Source organism: Musca autumnalis, unplaced genomic scaffold, assembly GCF_047663935.1.
Source record: "Musca autumnalis isolate F117 unplaced genomic scaffold, ASM4766393v1 scaffold_4, whole genome shotgun sequence".
NCBI classification, from domain to species: domain Eukaryota; kingdom Metazoa; phylum Arthropoda; class Insecta; order Diptera; family Muscidae; genus Musca; species Musca autumnalis.
In genome coordinates, this window is record NW_027411977.1 from 161452380 (window position 1) to 161468084 (window position 15705).

The 15705-nt window shown below is 42.7% G+C and overlaps 2 protein-coding genes across 4 annotated transcripts in view; both read left to right on the forward strand.

The window, feature by feature from the left end:
• Nca (neurocalcin homolog) overlaps positions 1–15705 on the forward strand; it is a 782213-nt gene that overhangs the window by 81402 nt on the left and 685106 nt on the right. The window lies entirely within an intron of this gene.
• Positions 1–15705, forward strand: part of LOC141401396 (neuronal calcium sensor 2) — a 209330-nt gene that overhangs the window by 81401 nt on the left and 112224 nt on the right. Inside the window, exons 1-4 of one of the 3 annotated variants that reach the window (XM_073981630.1) lie at positions 4284–4405; positions 11263–13467; positions 13566–13745; positions 13795–13938. The exons of 1 other annotated variant lie outside the window; for it this stretch is intronic. In XM_073981630.1, coding sequence (XP_073837731.1) covers positions 13635–13745; positions 13795–13938 — 255 coding nt within the window. In that variant the 5' untranslated portion in view covers positions 4284–4405; positions 11263–13467; positions 13566–13634. Of the gene's footprint in view, positions 1–4283; positions 4406–11262; positions 13468–13565; positions 13746–13794; positions 13939–15705 lie in introns of those variants that run through there. One more of the 3 variants, XM_073981629.1, reaches the window with a different exon arrangement.

Sequence of the window (15705 nt, forward strand, 5' to 3'; positions counted from 1 at the left end):
AATTTATTCGTGCTTCCGATAAGGTAATCAAGTTTACTACCGCCTTCAGTGCCATTAAAGCGGAAAATCATACGATTTTCAGTCTTGAAGTCCGAAAAACGGAACTCCAGAATTTGTGGAGTAAGGCTTCGGAGACTTACGATAAGTATATTGATCATTTGCTCACGGTAGCTAGTGCTTCCTCAGAAGAAATTGCGTCGGCTGATGGAAAATATGATAGTACCTGCGAAAAATATGTCATTTGTCTATCTGACATAAATGAAAAATTAGAAAACTTGAAGTCGTTGAAAGCTTCTCCTGCAACTCCAACTGTAATGCACAGTAGTACTCCTCACAATACCCCAGCACAAACCAGTCGTGATATGGAGACTAGGGTGTCCGATAGTTCAAATAGGCTGCCCGGTAATTCTAATTCGGGAAATATTTCTAACCATAGTTTGAATTTTCCTCCCCTATCTAATAATCAACAGCTTGATATTCAGAGTCCTGCAAATATTTCGATATCTAATTGGAGTTTGCCGCCATATGTTTCGAACACTATGCACAATCTCAAATTACCTCCGTGTGATATTGATGAGTTTCATGGTGATTTCTTGTCGTGGCCTACCTTCCGTGACCTTTTTTCAGCCATGGTTATAAATAACTCTGGGATAAGTGACATTGAGAGGCTGTGTCACTTAGTTCAAAAAACCAAAGGTGAGGCTAGGGAAATAGTTTCTAAGTTTCCGCTCACTCATAGAAGTTTTGCTCTTGCGTGGAAAGCCCTCAAGGATACTTATGACAATAAAAGAATCCTTGTAAACAGTCATTTAAGAATTTTATTCGATCTTCCATCTCTAACTAGTGAAACGAGTTCAGGTTTAAAAACTTTGCAAAGGGGCATAAACGGTTGTTTGTCTGCCATGTCAGTCTATGACATTGTTACGGATCATTGGGATCCTATTTTAGTTTTTATATGTATTCAGCGCCTGCCAAAGCTTACAGTGACTCTCTGGGAACAGAGTCTCACTGATAAGTCGTCCTTATCGTCATGGTCTCAGCTCGATTCTTTCCTCACGGATAGAATTCAGATGCTTGCCTGTTTGCGTGACATAAAAGGTATAGATTCTTCAAATTCTCCAAATAAACGCAACGTTAAGGCCCATTTGGCGAAATCTTCTCCTAATACTATAAAATCATATTCAAAACATCGTTGTGTTGTCTGCCCAAATGAAAATCATGCGCTCTACTCTTGTCACCGTTTTAAAAAGTTAAATTTCGAGCAAAAACTTACCATTGTGAAAAAACAGGGCTTGTGCTTTAATTGTTTGTCAAGAGGTCATTCGATTGGTAACTGTCCCAGTACACATCGCTGCTTTGTATGTCATGAAAAGCATCACACTCTCATGCATAAACCCACAAGATCGCCCTCTACTAGTAGTATAACGTCAAATGTGACGCCTCCATCTCCAGCCCCTAGAACTCCACCAAATTCCCTCTTAGATAATGTTGCGTCTACCTCCACTGGTGCTAATCCGACTGTAGTAACCCGTCAGGTTTATCACACATCTCAGAATTCTAACGTTCTGCTTGGTACTGCTATTGTTAATATCGTTCACAAAGGAAATTTTTACCCAGTTCGAGCCCTCATTGACCCTGCGTCTGAGGCTACCTTTATAACTGAGCACCTTCAAAATAGATTACAATTGTCAACTCGTTCCACCCTTGCGACCATTTCTGGTGTAAATGGTTCGTCCTCAGTTATCTCCAGAAAAAATTGTCGTATTTGTATAGGTTCTCCGTTGAGTTCCTCCGTTCTTTTGAAAACTGATGCTTTTGTTCTCCCCAAGATCTCTGGTAATCTTCCTTCCTTTGATGTTGATCCTGCTTTTTCTCGTACTTTGCCTAGTCTTCGTTTGGCTGATCCAAACGTTTTCGATTGCCGTCCTGTGGATATGTTGCTAGGAGCGGATTTATATCCTCAAATATTGTTGCCGGGGGTACAACAAAACGTCGTGGGTTCTCTTTTGGCGCAAAATACTGTCTTCGGCTGGATACTTTCTGGTCCCATCCCTTTGCGGGTATTCAACACAATTCTGCAGGTTACTAACGAAGACAGTCTTAATAAAACCCTGGGGCAGACTAGAAAGCGCAAAGTACTTTCGCCATTAGGCACGTTCAGCAAGAAGAACTATAGGTCCACAGGTACGAGAAAGTCAGAAGGTCGCTATGTTGGTACCCTACACACCTGTGCTGAACTTCCTCAAAATTTCCAATTTGCTAGAAATGGAAATAAGGTTTTAAGAAAACCCTACCTCATCTCGACTTAGCTCATACCCCATCACCCCGTTATCAATATTTTAAACCAGACCTCCGAAGAAATACATGTGTTTGGTCTTGTGTCCTCTAAGTTGTCGCTCTGATTCTTTCCTTTGTAAAGGCAAGTGGAAGGAAGCATCCCCAAAGAAATTTTCGAAGATTTAGTTGTAATTCGACTTATGTATATTTGAAACTCGTAACGTCGATGCCGGTAACGTTCGCGTTGTAGACGTTCCAACAGCTCAGGGTATTATTAGGCGACCAGTCGTGAAGTTAGTCGTGTTACAAAATAAGTCTATTATTTGCTCTCTCTTTCGTGTTGTCCTCTTTCGTTATATGTGTTAGTTATGGCATCTCATCCAGATATTCTCCGTGAGATGGCGTTCGCTGATTACGAAGAAGACATGATGTCCGACCAGGAAGTGGAAGCGGAAATTAGGGCCACCGATTTGGAAATGTCAGTCAGGGAAGTAGAAGCTGAACTGAGAGCCACAAAACTGAAAAGTCCGGGCCCAAGTGAGGACATCGCTCCCACAGTCTCCGTTCCTAAGCTCGACGAACCGTCTCAAGTAGCATCTACCTCAATTTCTACTCCTCCTAAAGTTCCCCAAACGACAAACGCTTTGGTCCCCGGGCCTCAAGTTACCAAAGCTACAATAGCCAAACCCCCAATCCCGTGTCGCCTTTGTTCCCATGCCCATCCGATTTATAAATGTCTCACTTTTAAGAAAATGTCGGTAGAGAAACGTTTGAAAGCGGTTGCGTACCACCATTATTGCTACAATTGTTTGCGTCCCGACCATGTTTCGCGAAATTGTCCAGTGCCATTTAGATGTAGTTTTTGTAAAAATAAGCACCATTCAATGCTACACCTGTCAAAGAAGGCGAAATCCCACTACCCCTCACGCGCGGAGCCGAAATCTTCGACATCGGTCGTACCTCGAGGTATCTTTCCGGTACCACAAGCTAATGTTTTGCCATCTTCGGTTTTACCTATAGGTCGAGTCATAATGTTAACCCCCACCGTGGTCGTACGTTTGTGTCTGCCGGAAAATACAATGCCGATAAGGGCTATTCTGGATCCGTGTTGTCAAGTTAGTCAGGTGTGTGCGTCTCTGACAGCAGAGTTGAATTGGCCATTAACGAAAATCGACAACATGGACCACGCAGATTTTTTGATTATGTCCCGATTTGATTCAACTCAAAGACAGTTTGTAACGGCTAGGGTCGCAAACATCACCCGCGGTGTAACACCTTCCATGTCCGCACCCCCGTCTATTCGCGAATCATTTATTGGCCTGGAACTAGCGGATCCTACCTTCGATCGGTCTGGACCAATAGCAATGGTTCTTGGTCCAGAAATTTATTCTAAAATAATCTCTCCCAGGATAATTACACAACCAGGTCTACCTACGGCCCAGTATACAACGTTTGGATGGGTAATATCGGGTCCAGCACACTTATAAATAATATTGTATATTTAGTTGAATTGAAATAAATTGATTGAATTCCAAATGAATTATAAACTCTCACATATGAACTGAACTTACGAACCTATATACATATATATTACCTAACTCGCTTGTAAATATTATATATATCTTGATATTAATTTAATTTTGTTGATCCATTTAAATGTATCAAGGTGGGCGGCAATGTATAAGTTAGATACGTTGGCCTTCAACATCCCAAGCCCAGTCGATCACGGATGCTGATTGACAGCTCGTGTATCACCTCTACAAGTTCCCTCTGCGGAGACCGGAGAGTGTAGATACTAACGGGCGACGGTTGTTGTCGGTTTGCTCATTTTGATACATAGAGACTCTGTTCTCACTGAAATAAATGTAGTTGTAGTAGTAAAAACCCGAAGATCCTCTGCGATCATGACGATCCTCTGCGATCACTAAGATCCTCTGCGATCCAATTGAACCTCTGCGTTCACTTTACTTTTATCTTTAAAAGAGAAAGCACCTAGCAAAAGGTAATCTTGTTGTCATAAACAAAACAAACAATTCAATAAACCAGCAAACATTTATTATTATAAAGAACTGATACTTCTGTGTTTTTATTTATCTTTTCTTTTCCCCCCATTGCTCTACACAAACAGGTACCAGGTTAGGTTAGGTTTAGGATGTGCAGCTGCCGTGCTGGCAGCCACTCCACTCGGAGACCTTGAGGTCCATTGTGATCATCCTGACTATTGAAGTATATATGTTGTATTTGATGAAGTGATTATAGATGCTGCTTTATGGTGAAGTGTACATAGTAGGTGATGGTGTGAAGTAGAAGTGTGATATGTTGTTTATTATTATGGATTTGTTATTTGATGTTACGTGTGGTGATGATGGTGTACAGGAGTCATGAGTTATGATGTATGTTTTGAATGGTGCATATGTTGATACAAGGCTGTTAATGATGATAAAGTGTGCGGTTGTGGATTTTATGGATGGATGATGGATAGTGTTGAAGGGAAGATTCAATGTGGACTATGGATGAGATGATATTAGATGCTGCTATGTGGTGATGTGTGAGTGCTGATGATGTTGATGTGTAGTGGGAAGTGTGATGTGATTCTTGTTATTGGCGAGGCTGCATAATGCTGCGTGACTACAGATTATGGTGTTGTGTGACTGATGGGTATATGGTGATTTGTGCATACGGTATACGGTGGTGCGTGAGTGCAGATGGTGTGATGTGTTCCTTGTTGTGAGCGATTCTGTATGATGTTGTGAGACTGCAGATTATATTCTGAATGGTGCTGTAGGCCTGCAGATGATGATGCAAGGCTGTTTATGATGATATGGTGAGCTATGTGGGAGGAGATTGTGGATTAGGTGGAAAGATGGGAAGGAGGGAAGGTGAAAATGATAAGACAAAAGAGAAAAGAATAAGAAGAGTGAGTAATTGTAAAGGAGAGCAACAGATTGTTTTAAGAAGAAGAAAAAGAGATTATTTTCCTAGACTGTGTTAAGCCTGTTCTGACCCGCCCCAGAGCCACTTTAGACTCTTACAGTAAACCACCAGGATAGTAGGGTCAATAGAGGAGAAGTAAGATAGAGAGTCAATCACATGTACACCAAATAGTCTATGCCTTTTGGCCATCAGTCTAGGACATCTACATAAAAGGTGTTCGATTGTCTCCGTTTCCTCCTCATCCTCGCATAACCTACAGTACTCAATGTTATTATCATCCCACTTACATGTCAAAGATCTTATTCTACAGTGGCCAGTAATGACCCCTGTAGCTATTCTGATTTCCGACTTGCATAGTGAGAGAAGGGACGCAGTTCTACGCCCTGAGATTGCCGGCCAGATTGACTTCGACACCTTGCAACCAGGTGCGTCTTGCCAAATTCTTACGGTTTTCTCTGCATAGAACTGACTGAGTTTGCCGAGGAAGTAGCAGAGCGGTGGCCTGACATATTCCTCTACCGTAAGGTCAGGGGACTGGGAACCACGCCTTGCTAATTCGTCAACAATCTCGTTTCCTTCAACATTGCAGTGTCCTGGCACCCAACAAAGGTTTACGCTTAAATTACATGTTTTTAAGGTGGACCTACAATTTTGAACGATCCTAGATTTGATAGTATATGACCCAAGCGCCTTAAGGGCAGCCTGACTATCTACGTAGACTGTGACTGTCCTACCTACTTGATCCGTCAGTCCTACTACCAATTCCAGGGCCTTCAATACTGCGAAGACTTCCGCTTGAAAAACACTGCAATTTGTATTGAGTTTATATGAACGCCTAATGTTCAACTCCTCACAGTACACCCCCGCTCCAGTACCTTCAGCCATCTTAGAACCATCAGTAAAGATGGAGAGGCTATCGGGTAGTGGCCTGCCATGCTCCCATTCACTTCTGTCAGGGATAGAGACCTTCGCTGCATCGAAATCCAGCGAAGGCGAAATGTAGTCAGTTACACTCCCTACGTCACTGAGTCCGATCAGACCGCTGAGCTGGTGTAAGATACTAGCATGTCCAGACCCAGAGGATCGCCAAAGATTAAGCTCCTTGAGCCTCAAGGCACTACGGGATGCTAGATACTGAACAGAAATGTCCAGTGGCTGGATATTCAGTATTGCACTCAGTGCCGCTTGAGGGGTGCTTCTCACTGCTCCTGTAATAAGAACTGAAGCAGATCTTTGCACAGTAGCTAACCTGGACAAATTGGACTTGCTATTCAGGGCCTGCCACCAAACAAGACACCCATAGGTCAAAATGGGGCATACCACTGTCAAGAACAACCAGTGTATGATATGTGGTCTCAGACCCCAGCTCCTACCTATTGAGTTCTTGCAAGAATAGAGTGCAATTAGACCCCTCTTAATGCGCTCCTCCGTGTTCCTTTTCCATCTAAGTTGATGGTCAAGAATCACTCCCAGGTACTTCGCCTCCGTAGAAAGATTTAGCTGCACTCCATCTAGTGTTGGTGGAACGAACTCGGCGGTCTTTCTTTTTCTAGTAAAGAGCACCAGCTCTGTCTTTGCCGGATTCACGCCAAGTCCATTGGTGTGAGCCCAGCGTGAGAGTTTGGCAAGTGCTCTTTGCATTAAATCAGACAATGTGGACAGAAATTTCCCGCTAATCAGGATGACCACATCATCCGCATAAGCAACTACCTTAGTTCCTAGATTGTCGAATTCCCTGAGTATCCCATTTATCACCAGTAGCCAGAGCAAGGGCGATAGGACTCCCCCCTGCGGTGTGCCTCTGGTGACAGATCTCCTAATGGAGCTCTCCCCAATATTTGAATTGATAAGCCTGCTTCTAAGCATGCTGTCAATCCAATCTATTAGGATAGGGGGGACACCCAGCGATTCAAGAGAGGAGTGGATCGATTCGAGTTTCACGTTGTTAAAGGCACCCTCTATATCCAGAAAGGCAGCCAGGGTGAAATTCGATTCAACCATATTCTTCTCTATATAACCCACGACACAATGTAGCGCTGTTTCTGTTGATTTCCCTTTAATATAAGCGTGTTGTGATTCGCTAATAAGGTCTCGTCTGAAGAAAGTTCTAATTTCTAAGTCTAACAACCTTTCCAAAGTCTTTAAGAGAAAGGAGGAAAGACTAATCGGCCTGTAGTCCTTCGGCAGTGAGTGACTTGGTTTCCCAGCTTTGGGAATATAGGTCACTGTTACCTCTTTCCACAGTGCCGGTATGTGCGATAGTAGTAAACAAGCCCTAAAAATCTTCTGAAGAATGGTTATCAAAACAGTCGGTGCGTTCTGAAGCATCGCTGGAATGATTCCATCAGGTCCAGGAGACTTATATGGCTGAAAAGTACTAATCGCCCATGAGATTTTGTGGTGGCTTATTAATCTATTGACAAGAGCCACTTCCCCCGGAGTGCGGGTCCTGCTTCTGTCCACACAAGGTGTACTCGAGCTGGCATCCTCACTTCCGGGGAAATGTGTTCCTGTCAACAGATCTAGAGTCTCTAGAGCGGAGTTAGTCCAGGTACCGTCATCCCGTTTGATGCTCCCAAAGGGTTTAGGGTCCTTCGAGATCACCTTACGAAATCTCGCTGCTGCATTAACCCCCTCTATGGATTCACTAAAGCTTTTCCACGAGTCTCTCTTAGCTTTCCTGATTTCACTTTTATACCGATTGAAACTCTCTCTGTAGAGGTTCCAATCGGTATCAGATTTGGTGCTGTTAGCTTTATTAAAAGCTTTCCTGCTATTTTTCCTAAGCTTTGCTAGCTCGTTGTTCCACCAGACTGGTTGAGTTCTCCTACCAGGATAAGATAATGGGCAAGACTTCTCATAACAACCCTGGAGGACACGCGTGAGATCTGCAACTTGGCCATCTATTTCCTCCGTTGTGCGTGGTTCAGGGAACTCACACAACCTCGAGGAAACGAGGGAGCTGTAGATTTCCCAGTTTGTCCTCCTTGGATTCCTATGAGGCGGTTGCCTTTTACTTCCATGGTGGACTTGAAAGTGTATCGCTCTGTGATCTGAAAAGGAGCACTCCTCCGATACCCTCCAGTCCACTATGGCTGTATCTTCCATATTTGTAAGGGTGAGATCAATAACCTCCTCCCTTACCCTATTATGGAAGGTGGCAGTGTTACCCCTATTACATACTCGTAGATTATTAGCTAAAATAAAATCGAATATGGACTCACCTCTCGCATTGGTGTCTCTACTTCCCCAGTGGAAGTGATGTGCATTTGCATCGCAGCCCATCACCAACCTGCATCTGCCCGTCGTCTCCTCCACTAGTTTGCGCACCAATCCGCTAGGTGGGTCGGGAGCCTCATACGGCATGTAGACCGAGGCCAGAACTAAAGCCCTACCGGTAACTTCGTCTAGCCTCACTACAGTCGTATCGCCATCACTGTAATTGTAGAGTTGAATAAGGTTTAGACTTTTCCTAGCTACAATACAGGTTCTTACCTTGTCTCCATTATTCGTATAGAATAATGAGAAGTGCTCATTGTTTAGTCCAGAAACCCTATTTTTATACAAATAGGGTTCCTGGACCAAAGCAATATCTACTGCAGAGTCTGTGAGGGAGAGAAGGAGTTCAGCAGCCGCAGCCTTACAGTGATGCAGATTGATCTGCAGCACCCGAAGGCCATGCTGCTGAACTACCTTACTGCGACTTCGAGAGCCGGAACCGAAGTCCTCCGGACCCGAAAAACAGCACTCCCCCACAGTCTCTGATGTAGTCCGCACTCTCATCATCTATGGTGAATCGCATCACCATGCCGTCTCTCTCCTTAAAGTGCTTGAGGAGCCTCCAGCCATCCACAGAAAGGCCCCGGTTCTGCTTCCTCAGCATCTTGACTACTTCCCCTGCATCAGAGTCAGGAGGAGGCACCCACGTTGTGGCTACACTCCTCCTGGGTATCTCGTCAACAGGGACAGCAGCCAGCATGCAGCCGTCCCAGAGGTCACCAGCACCCTCTATCAACTGGATGAGGAAGTCTCTCGACTCCTCATCCTGGCAATAGAGGATTCTGATTCCCCTTTGGATAACCGCCCTGCCAAAGCCGGTCTTGCCGGCGTCAACCTCATCGGAGGTGATGGCCTTCCGGAGAAGGCGTTCCACTGCGATCCAGTGCGTATCGCTGATCCTCCCATCCAGATCAGCCTTATTGATGATTGCCACACGGAGATTCTCCGGGGCGATCACCCCTTCTAGGCTCGCTGGCTTCGGTGTCCTGTCATTTGAAGACCGTGAGGGCATCGGACTTGGGTCAGCTTTACTGGCCCTCCCAGGTTGAGCCCCTACTGTCTTCATATGACCGGTCCCCTGTGAGCGCGGGCCCATTAGGTTGGTCGGTCGACGATCCACCACCCTCTTGGCAACAGGATGCGGATCCTCAGAGGACCTTACCCTCTTAACGCATTCCTGCGCAGATGTCCTTGAGTATCCGCTCTGCTTAGAGGTCGATGGTCCATCTCCCGCCACCACCCCATGGCCTTTCACAGTGCCAGCACCGCCCTTCACATCAGAAGGGTGAGGTCTAGCAGGTGACGATGGCTTAACAGTGGTCTGTTGCCCAGTCCTCTGCACAGTCGCCCCTACTAGATCCGCACCTTTCTTTACCCCGGCGGGTCCGATGGCAGCCACCGACGAGACAGTCGACATAGGCGGTACCTTTGGCGGCTGTCTAGCTTGTGGCTGCGATCTTCCCTGCGCCAACTTCGAAACGGAAGGGATCACACCAGTGTTTCCCTTGCGTTCCGTCGTTTTCGGGGCCGGTGGAGCCAACTTGCTCGATCCTACCGCGGTCGTCAAGGACGTCCGCAAAGGGCTCGAGCAGTTTGACAGCACCGGATTTGTATTTTTCCCTGTAGAGGTTGCCCTTGTCTCAGCCGCTGGGCTGGAGACTGCAGCCTCGACAGGGGTCGGAATTTGGTCGATTGGCAGGAAGATCTTTTCAATGTGAGGGTATTTCCGTTCGAAACGCCTCACAAATCGGATCTTCAGGCCAATTTCCCTAAATTCCGACTGGGTCACCTCGGAAGGGTCTTTGCCAATAAACCTCTGGCAGTAGAAGACAGCTCTACGATAGTTGTATCTATCTTTTTTCTGCCGAGATTTATTGGCTTTGGTTGAGGGAGACTTTGGAGAGGCCGTCGTCGTATCCTCCTCCAAAGCATCCTCCACCAAGGCATCTTGCCTGTTTAGGGGGGGTTTATCGGAATCGACCGACACTTCAGCCCCCGAGGGAGCCGGATCCCCGACCGTAAGGTTGGAGCTCTCCAGTGCACGAGAGAGAGTAGCGGTGGATGATTGAGATGGGATAATTGTAATATCCATCTCATCATCCTCCCAACTCTCCCAGTCCCATGGAGGGGGGCTCTCCTGACTTAGTCGGAGACTATCGCTGTCCCTCAGGAGCTCGAGCAATTCCCTGCTCTGCTTATTGATGGCGTCGTTCACACTGTCCACTGTCGTTCTGTCAACGTCCCCGCCCAGGGATTGATTATTCGCACGAGGTGCAACATTGTCCGGGTTCATAGCCATGGTCGATGATGAGGGTGTATCGGAATTGGGGTTGTTTGTTTTTATATTAAATTCTTTATCCATAAGTAGATGATTTTATGGGGGAACTGAGGACGGACATGGCATAGCCCTCCACTACCATGACTAGGGCACTGACTACTCGCTGAGGTACCCAGGTATCAGCGAGGCTCCGTTCGAATACAGTTGGTACCCTAACTGCAAACCTTGAGAACACCGATGAGCACGAGGTCGCATAACACCCCGGTGTTAGGGGATCTCACAATTACTTTGGTAGGAGATCGCTACCAAATATATGTCACTCAATCCAGAGATACACTTTGAATTCCAGTGCACTAAATTGGTGCGTGACAGAGAGTGGATAACCTTTGGTCGATCACAGCCTCCCAGTTCAACACTACAAGAAGTCAAATGAGAAGATGTGACGTCTAGCCCCCGCATCGCTTCAAGATTGTTATCCCCGGCGGGGGCAACAGGTACCAAGTAAGATTTTTTTCAAAAATGTTGGGAAATAACCAAATTTCAGGGAATAATTAAAAAAAGTTAATGGTGTAGACAAGGAATTAGGCAATTTTTAAGTATTGTACTAGGTTTGCCATCAGGACCGGGACTTTTTATAGGTTTAAGGCAGCATAGGGTCTCCGATGAATATTTCGATGTGTTACAAACGGAATGACAAATTTAATTATGCCCTCCGTATTATGGTGGAGAGTATAAAAAATGATATTGCATTTGACAATGGTGAGCACTATAAGAAGGCTTAAATGAGTTGGGAGAGAATTATGTAAACAGTGAAGACCACATCTATCCCACGGCAGCGGGTTCTAACGTGCCGGATTGACCCGAAACCATTGTTTCGGCCAGCGGCTGCCAACCCAGCATCAAACTTATGCTTCTACGTAGGTTTCATGCTGCTAAATTACTTAGCCAATTCAAATAGCAAAACAAAAAACTTTGGAAATGTATACTTACTCTTTTTTTGGGAAGAAATGATGCCACCAAAGACATATAGAACAAAGACAGGAACAAATGCAATTCCCAAAAACATGTGATAATATTGTGAAATTTTGGTTATATATGGTTTCGGGGTTTTTCTGTCAAATTTTGAGAAGCGGATTTGATTGATTTCCTTCTAAGTCAGATTTATAGTACGTTTTCTTCAAATTTTGCGGGGAGAAAAATGGATATCATTCTTTTCAAAATGTAGGGAATAGTAAATACCAGAGACGTCAAAAACTCTGGCAGAAATGTCAAAATCAACGCATCAGCCAATCAGAAGCCAGCAAACATTTTGTTCCAAGAAATTTACCTTGCAAATTTTTTTAAGGAGATAGTCATTAACCCATATAAAGCCACTGGTCGTTTAAACGCCACCAAAAATGGTTGCAAGCTTATTTTAGCAAATTTTTGTGGGGTTTTTTGCAATTTGTTATAGTATGGTCTGTTATCTGTCATACCATGCTTATAAAACTTCGTTTGGCCTATGCATTTCCACGCAATTAACCTAAAACGCAATCAATTAAAAAATCTACTTTTTTTTTGTAATTTTCGACTTTTGATGAAAAATTTAAATGTGCGATATAAATTTAATCATAAATGTTAGGTTTAGGTGCTGGCAGCCACTCCACTCGGAGACCTTGAGGTCCATTGTGATCATCCTGACTATTGAATTATGTGTATTGTAGAGATGGTGATCTTGTTGTCATGTGATGATGTGTACATCATTGAATAGGTGTACCGGTTATGTATTCGCCGGTGGTATGGAAGAGATGTAAGATGCGATGACGGTTATGGATGAGGTGGATATATGGTGATGTGTGCATGCAGATGGTGATGGTGTGTATTAGAAGTATGATGTGATGCTTGCTATGGATGAGATTATATGAACTATATGGTGCAGTGCGACTGCAGATGATGATGATGTGTGACTGGTGGCTATATGGTGATATGTGCATACAGGCGATGATGGTGTGGAAGAAACTTATGATGACTATGACTATATGATGCTATGTGCCCGCAGATGATGATGTATGGCTGTTGATGATGATGAAGCGTGCTATATGGGAGGAGATAGTGGATTAAGTTGGAAAGATGGGAAAGGAGGGAAGTGGAAAGTGATAAGACAAGAGAGAAGAATAAGAATAAATGTTACATTCATATAAAGTCAGAGATTTGTTAGGAATGTATTAAGGGATTGGCATGTAAGAATACACCCATATTACCCTTCAAAGTTTTCGGCACTTGTAAAAGTAGGACCGATTGCAGGAAAACTATACGTTTTAGAGAAAAAAGTTATTAAAAAAATACATAAAAAGTCTCAAAAATATAATTTCCATATAAATTTTTAAGTTTTCTCGCGAAAAAAAAAAAAATTCTCGGCGCTAAGTGGGTTAAGCACCGTTTTTGTTTAAAGATAAGTGTAAGTGTTTATAGTATTTTGAGTAAGATAACATTTTTCGGAAAAGCTTCAAAATTGCCAATAAAGGATGATTCTTGCATTTGTATTGATACATTTTGGAAGTTAGTCAACACTGTTAATTGGTAACGCGTTTCTGTAATCTATATTGATTGTGGGGTAACACAATATACAGGGATACTTACCCTTTATACACAGGATATGGTGTTATGCGCATGCTTTAAGAACGTACATATGTTAATTTACGATTAGAACGATAAAACTGGTGAATATACTATAACTTTTCCTTCCTTATTGCAATTTAATTAATTTTGTGAATGCATTTTTTTAAATAAAATCGATGTTTAAAAAACGGGTTTGAAGAAATTTCGACAAGGCCAGATTCAATACTTGTGGACGAATCATTTATTATACAAAAATATATTTGCTGCGATGGGTTGTTTGAGTAGCAAAGACCGCTTGACAAAAGAGGACATGGAATTTCTAAAATCTCACACTCGGTATGATGAATCTACAATAAAGGAGTGGTATAAAGGCTTCAAGGTAAATAATTGCGTACCCATTTTCTTGAAATAATGCATTTATTTTATAGCAAGATTGTCCTAATGGAAGATTGACTCCTGCAAAATTTGTTGATATGTATAAAATGTTTTTCCCATCCGGAAACGCCGAAGAGTTTTGCGATCACGTTTTCCGTACCTTTGATATGGATAAAAATGGATATATCGATTTCAAGGTAAATGTAGAATACACTCACACACACACACACACACACATATATATATATATATATATATATATATATATATATATATATATATATATATATATATATATATATATATATATATATTATTTTTTGTAAAATCTTAAATACGTTCAGATTAAATTCAAAAACTGAATACAAATAGTGTTAAATCTATATAACGTTTTATTTCATTTCCACAATGTTTTAAATTATGAAAAGGTATTTACTTACTAAAGCAAAGGGCGGGGCGACGGGTGTGGGGCCTTCAGCAAAAATTCCTATACGATAAAAAAATAGAAATGTGATTTTTGATTTATTAAAAAATTCTTAACTTCTTAGACGTCTTTGTATCTTACACAAATCTGTCCTTAGAAAAGTTTGTTTGTTTTAAAGGTTTGTTTTGCTGGAATAGTTTGTAAAACCTCGAAATATTTATATACCAGTATTCGTATCATATAGTCTCAAATATGGACCGAATGTCACAAACTTTACTATGGTTGAGGTTCGACACAAGAATGACCCTTCAAGTTACTGGTGATATAAAAATACAAAGCACAACAAAATAACTTTTTTTTTTCAGAAATTACAATAAAAAAGACCACTCCCCCTGTGCATAAGCTTTTTCCGCATCAATATTTATTTTACCGAGGTACAAAATTGTGGCGAATAATTTTGTACCTCCGTAAAGGACTTGTTTTTTAAGCAAATCTAGGTGTTTTCATAAATGAAAACTCGAAGAACTGAGGCAACAATATCCGACGTATTAGGAGAGGGCCATTGTGATACCCTACACCACTAACCCTTGGTACTAGTTGATTGCGACATATCTTATTCTTCTGGCCATACATAAGTTGACATACATACATGATAACTAGACATCGGATGTTTGCATGTTTTTAATTTCTTATCCGATTGGACTCAAATTTTGGATCTAGGCGTTTTAAGGGTCGATTTTTCGATATTTGGGGTCATATCAAAAACATGCAAAAAATATGCAAAATACTCGTATATGCAAAAATATGCCAAAAAATGGGCAAAAATATGCAAAAAATATGTAAAATATGCAAAGTATGCAAACTGTTTTGGCCGAAAGTTGACATAAAAGTCGTAAAATTGTTAATTAAAGTTGAAAAAAGAATTGCAGGGGGTTCTAAATTAAGATCGTTGGGCATTAGCGTCGACTTTTTAGCAGATTATTATGTTATTGAGACCTCTTACGACAGTGTGGTGTAGGGTATAAATGTATGGTATTGTAATACCATTTTTTATTATTAAACTAGTGGACCCGGCGAACTTCGTCTCGCAATTTCCTAAGCGTTGAAATTGATGACTTGATTGATATTTGGTTTAAAATAGTTAAAACGATCTAAAATATTTAAAGACGGTGCAAGAAACCAAGCTCAAGAACAGCTGTAGCTTACAACGTTGTGATGGTTACAACGTGTTAAGGAAGGATCACACCAGAAGAAGTGTCCAATACAGGCCTATCTCGCTTGAGCCTGTCTCTAATGACCCGTACATGGAATGTATGGGGGTAGCAGTCAGGTGTGGAACTGCCGAGATAGAGTTGCTGAACGTATACATCCCGCCGAGAAATAGCTGTATCTCAGATTACGGGCCTGACATTAGCCCACTTTTGGAAGGTCATAATCGTCTGGTCCTGGGGGACTTCAATGCGCATCATGAGATGTGACATTCGGCCCTCGGAAACGACCAGAGGGGTACAGCGCTGGCTGAGCAGATTGATAGCTCTAC